This window comes from Chrysoperla carnea, chromosome 2 (genome assembly GCF_905475395.1).
Source record: "Chrysoperla carnea chromosome 2, inChrCarn1.1, whole genome shotgun sequence".
NCBI lineage: Eukaryota > Metazoa > Arthropoda > Insecta > Neuroptera > Chrysopidae > Chrysoperla > Chrysoperla carnea.
The window spans coordinates 5,271,937-5,294,052 of NC_058338.1; the positions used below are offsets into that span (position 1 = coordinate 5,271,937).

The following is a 22,116-nucleotide window of genomic DNA, read 5'->3' on the forward strand; positions in this document are numbered from 1 at the left end:
TCTTATCTATCTCTGTTTAGAGTCTACAGCAGTAAACTCCGCCCAGTTTACACTCGTACTCATTGTTTGTGATTGGTGTAAATTGTGGCACCAATCAACTTAAAATAATTCTCTCTCGCACAAAGAGGGGTCTAGACACACAGTTGATATACCCTCAGCAGTGTCGTCAGTGTTCGGTAAGCTTATACAATTTGTGTTCTATCATACACACAAAAAACTTTCTTTTTTTTTGTTTCTTTTCCTCGAATTTTGTGTGACATGTGACATGGAAATTTTTCTTGTGTGAAAATGTGTAGAAAATACTAAAGAAAATCTACTGAATGGTAAGTAATTTTGTTATAAAATTTCTTTTAAAAAAAACGTCAGCATTTTATTTAAAGTGAGTGAACTGAGTTTGTATCTTCACTATGCATGTATAACATATACACACATATAACGAGTGGCAGCCATCTATCTATCCATACATACGAGGTAAAGAGGGGAGGGGGGACGTTCGTCGATTGTTTGGGTTCGTCCATTATAGAAATAAACTTGTCCGGCGGGTAAGTCTCGCAGTATAGTTATAAGAATGTGTATACATATAATGTTAAATAATGGGTGTTATTTCACAGTCTAATTTCGAGTTATTTGCAAATAATATTATTTTAATTTTTTTTAAACCGGTTTCGATGATAAATCGGATCCATTTTTATTGTGTGTGTGTGTGAATGTAATGAATATTATTTTATCGGTGAATTTTTGATTAGCTCGCTTTATGTATGGCTAATTTTTTTTTTTCTTTTGTACCCACTATTTAATAAATTATAATACATGCATACTCAACCATAAATATTGTTAATCTAAATATGGCTGCCAATTGTGTTTACTTGATTAATATATTTTTCACCAGTTGGATGGAAATCGATTACATTTTACTTGTGCGAGACTAGGTCAATAGGACAATTATATCTTTCTATATATTTCCATCTTTGTTTTATTCATATATTTTAAGAATATTTTTTCTTTCTTTTTGTGTGTTGTATGTAAATTATATATATTTTCTTGAGATGTTTGTTCACCGACGCTTCTTTTTTTAAGAACATATGCTGACCCTGAATATGTGATGAGATAAAAAAAAGGCTCATAATGTGTCCTTTTCAAGGTTGTAAAAAGAAATTTGTTTTGCATAATTTTTTTTTGTGAAAGTGGATGATTTTTTCTGGGTGATTATTGAAAGGTTCTTTGTTCAGGATTCTTTTTTTTTGTAGTAATAATAAATTATTATGTATAACAGTTTTATCTTTGTAGACAATCATTGTAGAGGTTTCGTTCCGACGATTTACTGTATCTGTGTGTGTGTGTGTGTTTGGGTGCATTCACTTGTGTGTATACTTACAATTATTAGGCCTAATAGGCACTCTACTGCGTTCTTTGCTTTCTTTTTTTTTTAGTTACGTAAATATTCACAATATTAATGTTAATTATGGAATTCTTTTAACTTTTAAATTGAATTCCATTCTTCAAACATATTTTTTCAATTGGCTGTGGTCTTTTAAAAGTTAGTTAAGCACAATTATTTTTGCTATAGTTTGAATTTATTAGTTTTGTAGCCCTGAAGTGAAAATATAGGTGCCTGCTTTAAAATGGTTTTTAATCGATTTGAAAAACGAATTTTCAATTTCTATTGTGTTTCTTTTTCTTGCGCCGTTGGATGGTTCTTAATAAATATGAGAACAGTTTTTCAGTGATTTTTATTCTCTGACGAATATTAGGTAGGGTGTATCCTCTCATCTACGTGTACCTATTGAACTTTGACAGTTTAATTACTCAAAGTTACCAATTTTTAAGACTTTGAACCTGTGGAGATTTTGGATTTGTCTAATCAGCATTTTTATCCACCCATTTCTATGTGTTAACCACCCATTAAGGTCAACTTTCATGTATATTTATAAAACGAATTAGAATAATAATAGAGGTAGGGGAAAATATGTATTTATTCCACTTTTTTCCTAGTGATAACCATACAATAAAGGTTAAGTAAAATTTATGAAACAAAAACTGTTGCATACTAGGGCTCCGTAGCGACAGTGGAAGTGTGGTGGTCACTTTTAAAATAAAGGCGTTGTTTTAAGGAAGAATTTTTCTTAATAATATGCATCAGATAATGTGTGAAATAATTTGGAATTTCCCACGAGTTTTCGGGTGGTGTTGTTAGGCAGATGAAAAAAACTGCCTAATTTATTCTGACATTAAACACAGCTTGATTATTGTTAATCAAAGGACAAAAAATAGGAAAGGATCAGAAAAACAAAATTGTTAAAATGGTTTAATTTCGTAGTAAAATGGATAGCTGATACCTTTCTTGAATTCAACTGGTTGTTCTGTTTATTTGTGTAGAAGAATTAACAAAACTTTATTTTCATTCACTTGACGGCAGATATTCTGAAACATAGGAAAACTTTTTAACATTATGGGCAAAAAAGAGAATCAAATATGATAGTTTTTACCGCTGATTCAGATAACGGTGGACTTACACCTTATTAAATTGACTGGCCAAAGTTGGTCGAAGTGAAGCAGTCACTACCACACTTTCGTCTTAATTTGCAAGTATCTCATTGCTATGGCTGACATCAAAGTAGCTGCAACTGGTTATAGTATTATTCAATGGACGCCAGCAACCAAAAATGAATTGGAAGTTGTTATTTCCTAAAAAAAAAACAGCTTAATACTTAAATCACAAATTTTACTGTACCTTGAGATAGTCCTTTGATTATACTTTTTACTAAGTGAAACAGTCAAAGCGCCGAGCGGTCTAAGGCAATAGACTTTGACCGTTTGTCTACTTAGACTTAGGTTGCAGGTTTGAATCCAGGCAGCGGTTGTGTGAACAATTATAATTAATGGGAATATATAGAAAATAGAAGATTATTCGTTAATAACTACTCTCTTAAGTTTGAAATAGTGAAAATAGTAAATAGTCACTACAAAATAGTGATTTGTTATACTTTTAACTATTTCGTTTTTAGCGAGTAGCTATTCTGTTATCCTGTGAAAAATTTGTTTAATCGCGAAATGTATAAATCTCTTGTAGCGTGGGTGGTTGTTCGCTAATACAACCACCCACCACGTTGTAATACACTTCACGAACAACTAATTGCTACATTCTCAGTTATATGACAAGTGCTTATATTATTCGCCTAAACTTTTCCATATCACCCACCTTAAACAGCTACGAGTATATTACGTACAACCAAACCAAATATATTATGGATAAATTTATTCGAACAACAACAATTTCTAATGCCTGGGAGTTAACAAACTTTAATAATGTAAAAGGAAGTGTGCATGTGTTGTGAGTTGTGCATTGATATGAAGTGTGCGTGTGTGTGTGTGTGTGTGCTCATGTATAGGTCTTTGTGTGTTCATCGTTAGGTCTAAAGCTAGGCGTAGTATTTGAGAGTCATTTTAGAACGGTTGGAAATTTGAGAGGCTTTTGTCAAGATTTTATCTAACTACATTATCCTCTATATAAATATTTATAAAATTTTTAATTGCGTGGCGAGCTTGGAATTGTATGGCACTCGAAAGACGGGGATATACATTCCGACATTTAAAAATTGAAAAAAAGGTAGCAAGTCTAGGTTAAGTTAGAGTGGTTATTCTGAGGTGAGACATGCTTAGACCATATAGAGTCCGTTGTGATACCGAAAAGTGGGTTGTCCTAACACCGGCCACTACGCCATGAAGCATTCAGAGCTGTTAAAGAACAGCAGGAGTCAACAGGCTACACATCGGAGAGATTATCAAAAAATGCTTCCTCAAATTGGCCCATCTCCTCTCTCCCGATGGACTCAAATTAGTCCATCTCCTCGGGGAAAAAACTGACCTGTAACAGAGAAGATAAGGCATTGTTTCCTCATCCTGTCCGCTTGTTGAGGGCGCTAAGACTAAGACAGTATCGTTTTATAGTCGCAACGATTTTCCTTATACGGGCTCTCTGGAATCTAAGATTGGCCTTTCTTAAGATCCTTAGTGATGCTTGTATCCTACAGCCTTGATCATTTCTAGTTAGTTCGCTGGCATTACAATTCCTTAGATTTAAATACCAGTACCCATCATTATCAAGTTTACATTCATTTGTTCCGCCAGGTCATACGTTCAGTGTTACCTTCAAGATTACGTAAAACAATCTTCCTTAAATGACTGTCAAATATTAAAGCTGACCCTAAACCTATGTTTGAATAAAGAGAGGTTTGTTTGGTTATAACCATTACTTATTTAAATCTATTTATTATAACCACAGTGGTACAGTACTACTGCTAGGCTAGGCTATAGCTGCTTCTAACTGTAACTATACCATGCATATCACGTATAGATATCTCCCTCCTCTTTGTTGTATCGCTATCTCTATATAGATATTATCTACTACGAAAATAAATAAAATTATAGGTATCTGTGATTTCAAAATCATGTGTGGAGAAAAAGTTTTAATGTATAATGTATATACTTCGTTGTTCGAAATTTCTTATCATGAAAACTTTATGAGGTGTCAATAATTAAAATCGATTCGCTCACAAAATGCTCTATAAATTTCAAAATCATGAATAGGAATAGTTATAGATTTCTTTGAAAATCAGAGAAAGATAATAAGATCGCTAGATCAGACAATTTGGAAAAAATTTAGAACTTTAATGAGCTAAAACTTGTTAAGTTATATTTTTGATTCGTTCGTCTTCTGCCAGGACTTCTTTTAATGGGCATTATGAACAGTAGTACATTTGGTTCGTGGATTTCTTCGCAGATTAGCACAATTTATAAAAAAGGACGACAGGTGTTGTAGGACACCCAGTAGAGCATTAAAAAAATTATGCCTTTTTTGTTACTTAAAATACTAGATACTAACCTGAATGTCGAAGTAAATTCTCGTCCAATATAGTACAATTTCTAATCTTTTTTGGATCTTGATCTGTAAAAATTGAAAAAAAATTTTAATTTAGTATTAGGCACTTAGATCATTTTTTTAATACTAATTCATTCTAAACTTTTTTGTAAGCAGCTGCAAGCAAATTTGTCAATGACAATTATTATAAATATTGTTATGATTGACAAAAATTGAATAAAATTACAAAGCATGAGGTAAATCTATAGGAGTCTGTACTGGTATGGGCAGTAATTTGTGTCTATTATTTATGGGTTTATATGAGTACTTGAAACACGTTATTCAAGATACATATATTTATTCAGGGATGAAATTTACCTACTGAATCGGGAGCGATTTAGCATAGAATTTGTTTGAAAAGAATTTTTAAATTGTAGTTGAAACTCATGCACTTAAAGCTAGAAAAAAAAATCTATCAGTGAGTCTTCCACGCAAACGTTTAAATTTATACCCTGTAATATTAAGGTATACCAAGTTTAGTCTCCAATTTGTAACGCTTAAAAATGTTGAAGCTGCGAGCAAATTTTTGGTATAGATGTTTATAAAATCACCAAATTATTCCATTTTCGGTTGTCTGTTCGTCTGTCAACACGATAACTCATAAACGAAAAGAGATATCTAGTTGCAATTTTTATAGCTTACTCAGGACAAAAAAAATTAGGTCGAATTCGTAAATGAGCAACATATGTCAGAATCTTGGGTCCACAGAAACCATCTTGTAAACCGTTAGAGATAGAACAAAAGTTTAACTATGAAAGTGTTCCTTAAAAAAAATAAACTACTTTTGCTTGAAATATTTTTTTGTTTAAATCACTTTTTTATCCGTGAGGGCGCAAATTAGATCAAAACTTTGGTGTCCTTTTTCTTAGTACCATCAATATTTTTAAGCTTTATCAACTTGGGACTAAAATTATCATACCTTGATATATTTCATATATACATGGTATAAAGATATAACCAAAAGAGTATGAAGAAAGAAGCAGTAACTATTTCCGGGAATAATAATGAAGTGTTATCGAAATGTGATAATGAGTGAATGACTCTTAAAGAAATAAAGTTTCTTATAAGATAGGTATATTATTAATACTTATTCAACAGTTTTTTTTTAATGCTGACACGACCATACGGTTTCATTTCTCAGTGAATAATTATTATAATCTTTATCAATAATATTAATTTTTATTAAAAACACTAAAAAAAACTAGTGAATTAATTTCCCATATATAAATTAATTTTAATTAACTAATAATAAAAATACTGTGTCTTACAGAAATTTCAATCTTTAATTAATATAACGGAAAACTATTCTCTATTATCAATTTTTTGAGGCGTTAAGGTTCCAATTTAGGATAGTCTACTTCTGACATTGAACGATACAGTCAGCCTGATCTGGGTACCAGGCCACTCTGGCGTTGAAGGAGACGAAAAAATGGACTCGTTGACAGTAAAATGGTCTTTCTAATGCCTCTTTCACGTGAGCTTGTCATTCCTATAGAAAGATGCTTCATAATTTATCGAATCAAGGAATGGCTTAATGCATTTTGATTATTGGGAAACTGTGTTTAACTACAACTAGGCAATTCTAAGAGGCCTAAACTAGAACACAGTTGAGAAGGGTGGTGGGACTCTTAACAAGTCACTGTTGATTGAACTATCACCTTCATAACATGAAGATCTCTGATGATCTCACGTTGTAGGGCCTGTATGAAGGGCGAAATATCCATACATGTTTTTTGCATCTTCAGAAACTTGCAGATTCATAGGAATTTGTCGTTTTCTACTTTTTTTTTATTTTCTGTCTTCGTATATGCATTTCGGAACTCTTCCGGTGTCCTATTTCGGAGGTCTAATGAGCAACTGCTCCTTTATCACCCCTTAAATCTGTCACTGGTGAGGGGGAAGTCTTTATGCAGTTTATAAACTTAGACACCTTCCTCTACTCAAGCATTTAATGTTACTCTATACTAACAAAATGTATTATAGAATAAAAATAGATTTACAAAATTTTGTGAGCTCTAATTTAAATAATTTGTCTCATAGTTAAAACGATTTTGTTACAGGTTGTACCACTAAAAAATAAGGGAAAAATTGGAAGGAGAACGAAAGGGTAAGTAGATACCTATTATAGATAAGTATCTTATTAAGAAATCGTCGATTGTAAGAAAATTCTGGAATCTCAAAGGTTAGAAGTAACTTTTAGAGCTAAGAATGTGCTACACTCATCTGAATTCTCTAGAAACTGCATTACCGGCCGGTATCATCATTAATTATAACTGACAGACTGTCGCTGTCAAGATTTGGACCTGTTATAACGCTCGAATCGCTTTCGTTGAATAATATCGAAATAAATATTATGATCAAAGAGTCACCAGAAAACGCAAATAGAGAGGAGAAACTCCGTTAACAAAGTTAAATATTTTCGAATATTGGAAAGAAAAACGATGTTGATTTCTAATAGATTATAAGTATACACATTCTTGCACAAAAGTCATTGAAACGTTTAAAATTTGATAAACATTTCATTTCCGATTAAAAAACGTAAGTTCCTCCTTATACACGTTTTCAATACGGTGCAAAATGAACATTCGATACACCGACCGTCACATCACGATAACGTAGGTAGGTAGGTACATTTACAATTTAATCTAAAATTACCCGACATTTTTATATATTTTTTATAAGAAAAAAACGCCTCGAGTTACAAAAAAATAAAAAAGTTAAGTTTTGGTTCGTACTTCATCACAGAAGAACCATAGGAAAAAAAAACTTACTGTTTAAAAACTCGTTAAATTTATACTTTTTTATTTTTTTTACTACCCTATTATTGCCTATTCGGTCTGCGATTAAAACGCATCATCATGTCAGTCATCAGTAGTTCTGAAATGAAACGCCACATTGTGTTGTCTACTTCTCTCGATACGAACAAAAAAATCATGTGTTCTCTATCTTTATCTTAAAAATATATGACGAAAACTTGTTGAAAAATCAACGGTGGAAATGCATCACGATTAATGCAGGAGCTATCACAGAGAAGAAGAATAGGAGGTGTCTGAGTGAGGAAAGTCACTGTCCACCTCTTGCAATGAGGAGATGGACTAACTTGAGCCTGCGTTTCTATGACGATCTCTCCGACCGTTAACGTCAAAGCACTGATGCTGTTTTTAAAATACTCCAAATGGTTCTTGGAGTAGTGGCCGGGGATGGGCCAATCCGCTTTTCGGTATTACAACGTACTCTATGGTTTAAGTATGTCTTACCCCAAAATATTCACTTTACGTCAGTCGAGCTCCTTCAAAATAACACGGCTTTACAGGAAGCTTGGCACCATGCAGATGCTGATCCTGAGGCCTTTGTTTCAGCAAGTCAACTATTCCTAGCAGCCCTATACTCAACTATGACTAATGAGACCTCAATGGCCATAAACCGCCACGAGCTATTTTCATGACTCAAAATCTGTCATAAAGCCTTCTTTCAATCAGGCCTCTCTACTCCCAACAAAGGCGAACTACACACATTTAGTACCACATGAAAGTATTAAAACGAAAATAATGCAGATTTTCATGCCAGATCCATAAAGTCATGCCAGGCTCCATTTTAAGATGTTTTTTGTGATTACGCTCATATGACAGGACATCGTACATTGGATCTACAACAAAATAATACGATACTGTACGATATTTTTTTAGAGGAAAGAAAAATGCAACTCATTTTAAAAATTTCATCTCTCTTTATATTATTTAAAAAAACATATCTTGTCTTTGTTCTTGCATGTGTGTATCGTATGCAATATACACACAAACAAGGGGAATACTTGTAACCAGTTTTAATTCGATCTCTATTTATCCAATTACAATTTATACATCTATCTTATTTTATATGCAATGCTTTCACTATAACTACAGTGTTGTCATATTTACTGTGTGTTGATGTGATAACATTTGTATCGTCTATGGCACGCAACAACCATAATTCAGGTTGTAGCTTTCTCTATCGAATATACATGTTAATGTATATGAATGTTACTGTTGTATTTATAATTGTAATACAAAATGGAATCCGTATGTGGATTGAGTCAAAGTATGTAATCAAAATCAACGTTGCCATGTTTCTTAACTATTTTGTTTCTGCCTCTTGTATATGGTGTACGTTATGTATGATGTATTTCTTTCGTATTTATGAAACATGGGAAGTGTAGAGAATGAAATAAAAAAAATTTAATAATTTTTATTTTTCGTGTGTATGTTTATTTGTTTTATCTTTTATGATATTTGTTCATAAAATTATTTTACTGGCACTGTGATAAAGAAAAAAAAAATCATCGTATGTTTGAACACTGGAACAGTAATTTTATTTGAGGTTATCTCTCGGTAGTGCTGAATCTCAACTAAAAAAACTGATAAAATTGTTTTTATTACGTTATAATAAAAAGAAAAAGGATTATAGTTTTTGTTTTTTTTTTTATACCTAGGGGTGATAGTTTTATAAATTTGATTGTTTCCTGTTTACATAAAAAATATATAAATTCCGTTTTTTGCTGAAATTTAAAAAGATTTATTTTAAGAACTATAGTTGGATATATAAAAACCTTTAAACAGAAAATATAATCTGTCTTAGCTAACAACTAGAGAACAGAAAAACTGAAATAACTGATCTCAAACTGTTTAATTCTAAGAATCACCCCAATCGCACTGAAGTCATTTTTCAAATCCGATAATTATTATGTAATTGTAAATTTTACGAAACCTGATTTTTGAGATTTGATTGGTAGATATCTATGCATATAAAGATACCTAGATTTTTGTGGTCTCGAATTAATTATTGACTAAGATATTTGAATGTTTTGGCCTTTTTCTTTGGCGGTCTGAAATCGCAATAATTGTGTTGGTTTTTTAGATTTTTCTAATTTATTAAAAAATAATGCAAGCACTGGCATCCAAAACTTTCTATACATAATATTTCAACAATTATCTCAGCCAATTGTTTGTTTTCACTCTAAATTTACCTCTACACATTTGATGAAGCTAAATTACTTTTTCACCCACAGTTCATACGAAAATCGTGAGCTGTAACTACTTAAACGTTTTTATTTTTAAAACCCTGGCCCCAACTGTGAAAACGCGTCCTGTTTTCGTTGAGTCCTCCATTTTAAAAAAGATTGACAACTTCACCAAGAAAGAATCTTGTAGCTTAGTGGTCAGAGCATCCATCGTGCAAGTATAGGGTTCATGGCTTAATTCCCGGCTTCATGTGTGTCCATTGATTTAATATTAATAAAAAGAGTTTTAAAATGATCACATACAGCTTTTTCGTACAGGTACCTTTATCATAATCATCTTGACATGAATAATTTCAAGAATATATACTTCAAGTCATCTTTTTTATAAACTGCTTTGACATTATCTGTTTTACATGTACCTTGATGAATGACATTATCTTTTATTTTTTTAATTTCAATAATTTTTTCTCTCGTCTTTGAGTAAGTATTGTCAACATCTACATGTCACTACATCACGTAGTCTTTCTCTGTTGTTACCTATATTTGAGACGTAAAAAATACGTTTGATGATTTACAATAAATCGATGAATATATTATATTTTTTTTTATATTAATATAGCGATAGGTTGTTCATCATTGAATATTTTAAAATTGAAATGAAGATTTCAATAAATATGCAAATACGCACTCACATATATAACGATCAAATTCTATTGTATATTTTTGCATTAATATCAATAAATTAAATTTAAAATATATTATTATATTATAATCAAATTTGATTCTAGGCCAATTATTATTTCGAAAAATGAAACATCAAAAATAAATTTGATTTTATAAAAATGATGAAAAAATACTTGATTTGATTTGTTTGAAAAGTGGAGACATTCTAACTTTTATTATTAAAGATGTGGGGGAGAGAAATCTATTGCGCATCAGTGCTTAAATCGTACCAGCCGGTTTTCTCATAACTGATAGTTTTTATGCGAAATCTGACAAAATCTAGGCAAAAAATTGCAGTTTCATTACTCATTTTATTCTCGAAAATGTAAATTGCATATAATTTCAAGGAATGGCTGCGACAAGCTATTTTAATTACTGGGACTTTGCGCAGGGTATTCGACTGTGCTAGATTGAAATTCACTAGAACACAGTTGAGAAAGATGTTGGGACTCTTAACAAGACACTGTCTACTGAAGTTCATAATATAGATATCGAACTACCTTCATATCATAGATATCTGATGTATCCGCTTGTAAGCCTGTCTGGAGGAAGATGAAACCTCTCTACATGTTATTTTCACGGCAGGTTTGGGTCTAAATTCTTGTGTGAAAACAATTCCGGTGGAGAAGCTCTGAGCTTTATATGTGGAGTCTCGCCTCGATAGAATACTATAATTTCATCTGTTTAAAATAGTACCTCTTAACTGGAGACGTCTCACCTTCAAGTGAAAGGTTCTCTCAAGGAGGACACAGACCCCTTGATCTAAATGCTAAGGACCCATTAGCGGTACCAGTTTTTTGTACTATTGTTATTATCTTTTAGATTTGCTTATTAAAAATGATTCAGTCGATTTAAGTCTTGCAAGAACATTATTCAAGTAACCCATGCGCTCAAAGCTATATTTCTTTTTACATCTAGTCTTCTGGTTTTCAACGGTTACTCTTTAGAGTAACTCAGTTCTGCAGAAGCAGACAGTAGAAGCAGACAGTACATCATCCATTTCGCTTCGGAACATACCTCTTCTGGTAAGTCACTCTGAGCACAATAAAGTTAAATTCTGTCCAACAGTGATCTAGTCCATCTTTAGATTTCAACTTCCTTTTAAACTCGAAAGTTATGAAATTGCTTGTTTGGATTCCAAAAGTTTATTATAACTAAAAATAAACCTATATATAAATGCAAACTTTGTAGGCGTGTTATATGTAAAACCAAAGATCATTAGTTACGATTGATTTAAGCTGCAGAAAGAGAAAATGTATTTGAAAACATGTGGAGCGAACGGAGGTTGACACTCAAACTTCCGTGCATCATTTCCAATAGGAGGGAATATATACATACATAAGCAAAAAAAAAAAGTCATTAACCATGGTTTTTCCTATATATGCCTTTCCAGTCTATATCATTATTATTATTATTATGGAAAACATTCCGTGATGCGAAAACCCAATATCATTTGTGGCCTTTGTATTTATTGGTATCGCGGAAGGAAAAAATCAATATGTTATCACTATCAGTTGATTCAGCTGTTTAATGTCCTTTAATAAATAATAGGAGGCTTTTTAAGTAATAATAATACATTTTGTGTAAAAAGAAATGTAATTTAGATAAATGCTCTCGTTGTTGGGGGTTCAGTCGTTCCGTGTAATTATGTCTAATGTTTAATGTCATAGGATAAAGCTACGAATACAAACTGTCTATATAAATCTTCATTGTATTAAAAGTATAATTAACTTGAAAAACATTTTAAAAAAACCAGGCGTTGGTGGTTTATTTTGCTTAAAATTTTTAACAAAAAGAAAGAAAATAATAATATTATTAAATTTGAGTTTAAAAAAAACCTTGAAATAAAATCAGGTCTGATCGATTCGATTTTGTTTGAAAGGTTATTTGATCGAGAGTGTTTTTAACTATGTTTAAAGAAAATAAGCAAAGCCGTTTGTAGATTATAATTATAATCTCTTATCTGGTTGTTCGGGTAGGGAACCCTAAGCTTGAACTAAAAAATCAAAATCGATTCCTCAACAGATTCTCTTATCTATTGAGTACTGTGGGCAAGTGTCCAGGGATTTTTAGGGCTCTCCTACTTGCTGCTCTCTCAGTACTTCAGTATTGCTGCGGTAAAGAAAAGTCACAGCGGATGGAAGAATGAAAAATTAGTAACATAGATTAAACAATGCTTGTAATCATAGGAACATTTACCCTAAGTTGTCTTGCGTCCTCGATAGGTTTAAAGACAACTCCTGTAGATTTACAGGAAAATTGTCGTAAATTATTTTAACATAATTTAAGTTTTCATGATTTTTTTTTTGTCACAAAAAGCATTAAAATAAACCAAACAAAATCTAAAAAAAAATTTTTTATTTAAAACTTTCACTACAATTCTCACAAACTTAAAATGTTTAAAATAAAAACTAAAATTATAATAAAATATGATCCAATATTTCTGTAATCTCAGACAATATTTAGGTATAAATTTTAAAATATTTTTCTATATAAAAATTATAGAAATATGTCGATAAGTTTCGTCATAACAGGTACCTCCTAGGAGTATTTAAACTCAAACTTTAATATTATATAGGTATAATTCATTTAAAACCTTTGTACAGATTCTTTCTCTTCTAACTTTTAGAATCTGTTCAATAGGTATAAGAAACAAAATAATCAAGTCTTAATCTTTTTAATACTTCGTTACAAAAGTGCTTTAACTATATGCACATCTTTAATCTCTTGTTATTGTTTTAATTAAAAATTAAATTGAAAAAGCTTAATTTATAATTTATCTAATATAAGAATTAAAATAATAAAACTCTCAACAAAAATTATGAATATTAAAAAAAAATGATCGGCTAATAGATATTTCAATCCGATGCTTCAAAATGCTTCTAAATAAAGATAAAATACGAGAAAAATTCAATATACTTATATTTAAGTACGAAAATACACATTTTAAGGATGCGAAAAAAATCAAGGATATTTCCAGGACAAAATTAAAAATCAAGGACATTTCCAGATTTTCAAAAACCGCTAGACTCCTTGTGATGTTATAGACGCTTTATCATATTCAAGACGGGTATATATATGTTTTCTGTAGAAACATTTGAGAAGTTTTTGAGATTTGAGAAGACATCGGGGTATAAGAGCCTTTGACATAAAGCATCACATTATTTTAGAAATGCACAAACCAAAAAGGAATAACTAAATACAACTGGAATTACAATTAACATTATTACTAAAATTTCTCTAATCTTGTCTATTATTATTAATTTATAAAATTTAAAAATTATTAATATTTATTTTACGTTTAAATTAAATTATATTTTCTTGATTTTACAAAAATATTGGAAAATAAAATTTGAATTGAATTAAATAAGTAACGACCCACATTAGGTACAAAAGGTACAAAAATATTAGAAAGAGCTCTCAGAAAATACAAACACAAAAATATAAAAATTACAGTTTTTTAATTTATTTACTATGAAAAGTTTTAAATAAAAATTTTAAATGATTTAATAATATATTTTGAATTAAAGAAGTCTGAAATGACTATAATTGAAACTGTAATTTTTAAATTATTTGAAACATCGTATACAAGCACAAGAAACTGAAATTTTTGATTCTTAGATGGTCCAATAACGTAACAACATTAACTATCTTAATTTAGAAAAAAATATCCAAAAAAACACTTTCTAAAATCGCACTTAAAACAACACTTAAACTTCACTGTAGATATATAAATGCAATTTACATGCAATTTGTTACTATAATTAAGAAACACTTGAAACAAAAAACCACACACACTACAAAATATAATTTTTTTCCAGATAATTAAAATAAAATTAGTGCAATAATAATAAATAAATTACAGCAGTTAGTTATAGTTATAGTTATTCAACATTGAACGAACGAACCAAACATATTATAACACATCATATAACAAACATTATATTAACAACACAACACAACACACTAAACAGTAGTTCAAATAATAAAATATAAATGTGAATGATGACAAACTTTTTGAATAAAAGTAGTGTTGTGTTATATATTTATTGTTTAAAAAAATCATCATAATCATCACACATACATACACACACTATACCTACTAACTAATACTGTTTATAATACATATTATTATGAATATACAAATCCAACGAACATGACAACATTCCTTACCTCTCAAATATGTCTGTCTGTTTGTACGTCTGTCTGTCTCTACGTCTGTACGTCTGTCTGTCAGTCGATCAGTGTATGGAAGTCTGTCTAGAGTATTATCAACAAAGTGTACGATACAGAAGAAAAAAACTTATACAACAGACATTTTATATACAAAAATTCTATGTTAACGTCATGTAACTTCAATGCATAGATTGGTTCTCAATTACAGGCAAAATTCGTTCAAAGCGCCTAAGCTAACTTTTCTACTTACTCAGGGCTCAGATCATGCGAAGATACCCCTGACATACAAAGGTTCGGCAAGCATTAACATTGCCACAAGGTCGAAGAAATCGAGAAATCCATGTGTAAACCTACATTCACTTGAGATAAATAAAATCTGAAACTCGATGACGTCAAAGAATTACTGCTGTTCCTAAAAAGCTCCTGATGGTTCATGGATTAGTGGCCGGGGATGCGCCAACTCTTTTTCGGTATCACAACGGATCCTATGGTCTAAGTATGTCTGACCCCTGGACAGCTACTCAAACCTAACCCAACCTAACCTGGGTTAAAAAAATCTTCAATCAGATATAATAATTGTCTGTCACCAAAAAACAAGCGGGTACATTTCTTTTATCAAGATTGTGATACTCGTGAAACATTTTTGAAGAAAGACGAGATGCAACTGATCAAACTGATTGCGGTGCAAAAGAGTTTACAAGATTTACTCCTGATTTTGATTTAATATAATCTAAATTCGTACCAATATACGGCAATTTCCTATGAATCTGGTGAAATAAGTCCGAAGAAAAGCAAAGGACGTTCAAAATCGTCGCTAGCCTCGATAAGAGTTTAAAGCTTTAAAGGCTCCTCCACACTTTTGTGAAGTTGCTTGAAGCCGGAAGATCAACAGGAATGTGGGGGTGATACTTGTAGTATCTCGCCTGTCCTTACCTCACCTTGCCTGACTTCACTAAAAAAAGTGGTGTTTTTGTACCCAATTCAAAGGCAACTTTGAAACCTCCTCACACTTTCGCGAAGTTGCTTCAAGTCAGACGAGGACCAAGACTATAGAGGTGATACTTGCGGTATCTCGCCTGCCTTTTCCTCCCCTTGCCCAACTTTACAAAGAAAGTGATTTTGTATCCAAGTCAAAGACAAGTTTCGACGCGAGTACACGCGAGTATCATCTCCACATTCATGTGATTACTTTTGTAGTTCAGTAAGTATTGTGGCTTGTATACAACATTATTGGTCAAAAGTTTTGATATAATGCACAGAGACATGCTGCATCAGCTATTGCCACTTCGATGTAAGTCTTATCAATGAGATGTAAGCCTTGCGAATGAGATGAGAGTGTGGTGGTGAGCGCTTACTTACTTACAGATAGGCAACGGTTACTCTTTAGTTAACTTTAACGGTTTCTCTCAAAGAGTATCATCCATCTCACTTCGTAACATAGATACTGTACATCACCTTCTCATTTCGGAACATACCTCTTTTGCTAAAAATTACTCAGAGCACAACAAAGTCAAAGGCTGTTCAGCACTGTCTATCTCAGTTATATAGCTCCAATCAACTACAATATTAGTATGATTGACTACCTGTTAATATTCCATGAACATAGAGGTACAAAAAAACTTTTATAACAGACATTTCATATACAAAACCATTCCACATCCATCCATCTAGTAGTATTTTACCCATAAAAGTCTGTCTGTTTGTCTGTTCGTCTGAATCCCCTCTTTTTGTATAGTATAGCACTACTAACTGTGTGCTATGTTATAGCCAGAATATGAACGTTATAACATATCTAACAACCGTTCGTTCTCTGTTCTATAAGTCTATACTGCACTGCTATTACTGCTAGAGCTGGAGAGTTGAAAGAACCTATAGCTTAGTAGCTATTGTGAATATTTTAATAATGTATAGAAATATTTCTGTTGTATGGTATTTATATTATTAATACAAGATATGGACTATGACTCGGTGTTTGCTTTTTAGATATTTACGAGGTATAGGAAAACTATGTGATCGTTACTCAATTGGAGGAAGAATGCTTAGCACCCAAATTTTTTAACTCCCACTACTTCACAATGAAAGTATAGCGCCTGGCAAAGGCGGTGAAACCGGTTGAGGCTGGTTGAGTAAATTAGTCAAGAGTCTTTGACGGAGCCTAGACTCACTAGAGCCTTTGGCAGTCCTGCTTTAGTTAATAAATCTAGCAAGCTTCAACTCTTACTATTGGATAGTTTTGACCGTCATCCGGTCATGGAGTGGGAGAATTATTCACGCGGTAAATTGTAGCATGGGGAGAAACAAACTTCCCAACCCAGATTTTTCTCTCAAATAACTCCGCAAAACAATTGATGAAGTTGAACATTATAGAAGTTTGATAACAATTACCACATAAAACTCTTAATATCGTTAGATGTCTAATTATAAGGCTCGTAATAAAACCTCCAAAGAAGTATCGTCTCTTCATTTGGAACTCCCCCAAATGTCTTAGCTTAACTCCGCTATAGCCAATTGATAAACACCTTGACTCTTCTATATCAATTCTATTCGAAAGCTATATGCTGATTCCTTAGCTAGGAGTATGAAATATGTAAGAATATTTTATACATATTGATCGAAATAAATTTAAAATATTTTTGTAAAAATATTCGAATTTTATCTATATTCATGGCTAGACTCTAAACTAGAGAAGAAAACTTATAAAAAGTATGACGTCAGTATGTTATATCATACTTTTATTACATTATTACATAATATTTCATATAATCTCATAACCTAAACATTCCTAAATGAACCGTACACCAAAACTTTATGGGAAATGTATTTCGATCGAATTCTCTGAATTCGATACGTAGGTATTAAATTTTATCACTGAATACTTTCGTAGGTACAAATTTATTAACAATGATGAGAGATCTATCTGCTATACAAACGGATATTCCTAATAATTTCATCAGGAACTTCTCACCATCATAAATTTATTTAAAGTCGCTTTTTAACGGCGAGGTCATTAACGACTACTATTTACAAAACATTAATTTGCTGACCCACGACTCTTCGTTGTTGTTAGAGGCTCTCTAATTCCACCATTATATGTGGAACGGTCAGTACGGCTCCACAATTTTGGCATGCCTCTGGGTTTGTCTTCGTTATCAAGTGCGAGTGGGAGAGTTTTGTGTGTCCAATTCTCATTCTGGTGATCAGAACCTGATTTCGTCTGCCAAATTTGGGAACCGAATCGAACACACTCTCACGTATCTCATGCAGCTTGGTTCCGCCTAAGTTGCGCCACTGTTGGTCTCAATGTGATTTCATTCTGTAACTGATGAGTTTCTTAGCATCTCTGTGGGTGATTGCGATATTTGTATCGAGCTCTAATCCTTTGCCGCTTTGTCAGCTAACTCGTTTCCTTTTATACCTTAACGCAATTGATTTCTGGAGGTCTGCTATTTCATAAATCATAAATAGATGTTGGATGTTATACCTAATGTTATACCGAATATTGACACATTGATAAATATAACATATTTTATCATAACCTTAAAAAATTGATAATTCTACTAGAAAATTAATATGTTTCAATATTTAATGATATAAAAGACATCTTTTATAACAATTAATAATATAATATTGCACCGATGTTATCAAAAGAAACTGCTTGTCTTGTGACGTACCTATTACTTTTAGATATCTTACAAAAAATATATGAATTCCACCTGCTGTGATTTTATCCAATTGAAAGTATATTTACCGATTACACCATAATGAACAAAATGTCGATGTCGACGCTTATGACTAATGACTAGCAATATATCTTAATCAAACAATTCTAAAGAACATCGAACGAAGTCTTTAACGATCATTTATTTTAAAATCATTTATTATTGACATTTAAGTGAAAAAGAGCCAACATAACCTTTAAAATCTTAGGTTATGTAACTTCATTATCGCACACCATGTGTCAAATAGTATTCATCTATTTGTCCTCCATTCTAGTATTTTAACAGAGCAGCAGGTAGGTAAAGATTTATTTAAAAGAAATGGAAAAAGGCAAGAATTTAAATAACAAAAATAGTTTATTAAAAAAAAAAAAATTGAAATATTTTTGTTATATAGATTAAAATCCTTAAAGAGATGATTATCAATCATTTTTTTGGGTCTTTTTTTTACCTAAATATATTTTAGAGAAAGATCTTGACATTCACTTTGAGGGAGGCGTAGGATTTGTATATGTTGGAGTGTCAGATTTTTGTAAACGTGATACATATTGTATTTTTTGTAAATTGCTTTTTTGAAAATATATCAAAAATCGGATTACGCCCATCTTCTACGTAAATTAAATTTTTACTTCACTTAACAAATCCTTAGTTCTAGTATTGACGGTATAAACCTAACAGACAGACATCGAAGAAGGTTAGAAAAAAGCATAAGAACATAACATAATTTACATCCCTATAAAATATAAATGTGAAAGTAAGGATGTTTGTTTGTTTGTTTGTTTGTTACGCTTTCACGCAAAAACTACCAAATGGATTTGAATGAAACTGTACAATAATATAGCTCATAGATCAGAATAACACATGAGCTATAATAATTTATAAATATATATTTAAAAAAAAAATTAATCTGCTCCATCGATGATCATCACTTTGAACCATAAGTTAAAGATTTCTGTACTGTACATACTGGGTGTTCCAAACCACCCGTCCAGGCTGATTATTCTGAATAGTTTTTAAAAAAAATTGAAACGAAAAAACACGTATCAAATATTTTTTGAAACTCTATCTAACCATACCAAAAACACCCTCCACCCTCAACCCCTGTTAGGGGTAGGGGGTGTAACTTGAAAAAATCAAATGGAAACCCCTATTTTTTTCTGCAGATTTGGATTCTTCAGAAGAAAAGACAAACATTTTGTCTAAGAAATTTTTCCCGATTTTCGGTAGATCGCGCTACAATCGACAAAAATCGTTCTTTTAGATTTGGCATAAGAATTGCGCCGTTCAATGACAAAAATCAAAACGAAAAAGTAAAAATAAAAATAAAAACACAAACACACAGAACCAAAACAAAAACAAAACAAAAGCAACACAAAAGTTAGAAATTCAACGAAAATAAAAGAGAAGCGAAAATGTCGAATTGCGGTAATTGAGGTAAACCACTAGACAATTGGGAGGATGCTAAATAAAGCTCTTAGAAAGAATTAGATATGAATCATTTTAGATTTAATTTTTTTTCAGACTTTCCAAAATAAAAAAAAACATTTTTACAAAAATAATTTTTCTAAATCATAATAAAATATGAAAAACAAAAACAGAATAGTCTTTTCTTCAAAAAAACAAAAACAAAATTGAAAATAACTATTCTCGACTCAAAAAACTTTTCTCGCCTTCACTTGAACTGCAATTCTAATGCCAAATCTAAAAGAACGATTTTTGTCGATTGTAGCGTGATCTACCGAAAATCGGGAAAAATTTCTTAGACAAAATGTTTGTCTTTTCTTCTGAAGAATCCAAATCTGCAGAAAAAAATAGGGGTTTCCATTTGATTTTTTCAAGTTACACCCCCTACCCCTAACAGGGGTTGAGGGTGGAGGGTGTTTTTGGTATGGTTAGATAGAGTTTCAAAAAATATTTGATACGTGTTTTTTCGTTTCAATTTTTTTTGAAAACTATTCAGAATAATCAGCCTGGACGGGTGGTTTGGAACACCCCGTATATTTAAGCTGCGTATAAAACAATTCCTGTCAGTGTTGCGGAAGGAGATTAAGTGAGATCAAGAGAGTTGGAGGCTATTAAGCGGTAGTTTTTACTTTTAAGGCCAGTGAAGCGGGCGGGTATCACGCTAGTAAGTTATAATTTTTCCTAAATCCTAGCGAGAATTCAATAAATGAAAAAAAGCATTGGATCGCTTTTTAACTCTTCTAATCGAGTGGAAACTTTGCAGGTAACTCGTGGCGATGTATTTAAATGGCTAGTTTTTATCAGAGAAATTTTCAAGGTGATTCAAAGAAAAATTCCATTTTCGTATGATTTAAATAACTAAACTATATTATGTCGAAAACATCCAAAAAGAATACTTACTTAAAATCATTAGCATTTTTTGACAAGTCTTCCGTCATTGAAGAATTCAACTGATTTTATCTTTCCGTTCGAAGAATGTCCCTGTAAACAAACAAAAAAACACACTTAAAGTGATATTTACTTTCCTTTTTATAAATTTTTATTAAGCCATCGAAGTGTAAAATATTCTGCGAAAGAAAAGTTATCTAAAAGCATTTCGATATTCAATAAGAAAAGAAAAACCATGTCGTTAGAATATGGGAAAAGTAAGACATAAAAATAAAAGATAATGGAATATTTTCCATCGTGGCCCACATATTTTAACACCTCTTTCCACTCATGTTTTTTTTTCTGTAGAAACACCGTATAGCCTCCTAAAACCTATATATCTGGGTAAAAGCATTAAAAAATGTTTAATAATTCTTTTATTTCATAAACATTCAAATATTACTAGTTCGCTCAACTACATTATATAAACAAAGATAGATTTGTATATATGCGAATGAAAAAGAAAGAAATAAAATTATATATTTTTAGCATATAGATGATGTTAGGGAAATCAGCTGATACACAGTACACACACACACACACACACACATATGAAGCACACATTGCATGTCGTCTGACATTGCAAGGGTTCGTTTATCCCTCGTTTCTATTTCACTAGAGTATTGTAAATGGGAAGTAAAGAGGAAATTTTTGCAATTTATAATATGTCTAGAGTTGTCAAACCGAAGTGTACATGTAGTGTCCTTAGACACCTTCCCCCATTCAGGATATATAGAGTCTAAAGGGAATATTATTGGTTGTGAAATATCTGTATCCAAATTTCAGCAGAGAAGCTAAGGACCCTTTGCATCATGCACAGACATCAGATCACCAATTGTACTTAAGAAGAACTAGCGATGAAGGAAGATTAAGACCAAGACCATAGTTATCTTGGTCTTAAGCTTTGATCTTGACGATTGAATCTTATTCTTGCATGATTAGTTTTAGTCTTGATCTTTCAAATATAATCTCAGTCTTGATTTTGGTCAGTCGAGTCTTGTTTTTGATCTTGCATCATGTTTTGAACTTTTAGACCTGGAAGTGTATAAATCCGGAATACATTTCCTCCCAAAACTTGAGTTTCACTGTTTTTTGCGGTGAACCCGACTGGAAATGAATAATCGAGAGTTCATTAAAGCAACTTCGTATATGGAAGTCAAGACAAGTTTTACAAATTCACTTGTGGAAGCTTCCTC

The 22,116-nt window shown here is 31.7% G+C and overlaps 1 protein-coding gene across 1 annotated transcript in view; it reads left to right on the forward strand.

Annotated features, from left to right (window-relative positions):
* Positions 1-227: 227 nt before the first annotated feature.
* LOC123293881 (polyhomeotic-proximal chromatin protein-like) overlaps positions 228-22,116 on the forward strand; it is a 79,687-nt gene continuing 57,798 nt past the window's right edge. The window contains exons 1-2 of the mRNA XM_044874856.1: positions 228-323; positions 6,979-7,025. Coding sequence (XP_044730791.1) covers positions 321-323; positions 6,979-7,025 — 50 coding nt within the window. The 5' untranslated portion in view covers positions 228-320. The remainder of the gene's footprint in view (positions 324-6,978; positions 7,026-22,116) is intronic.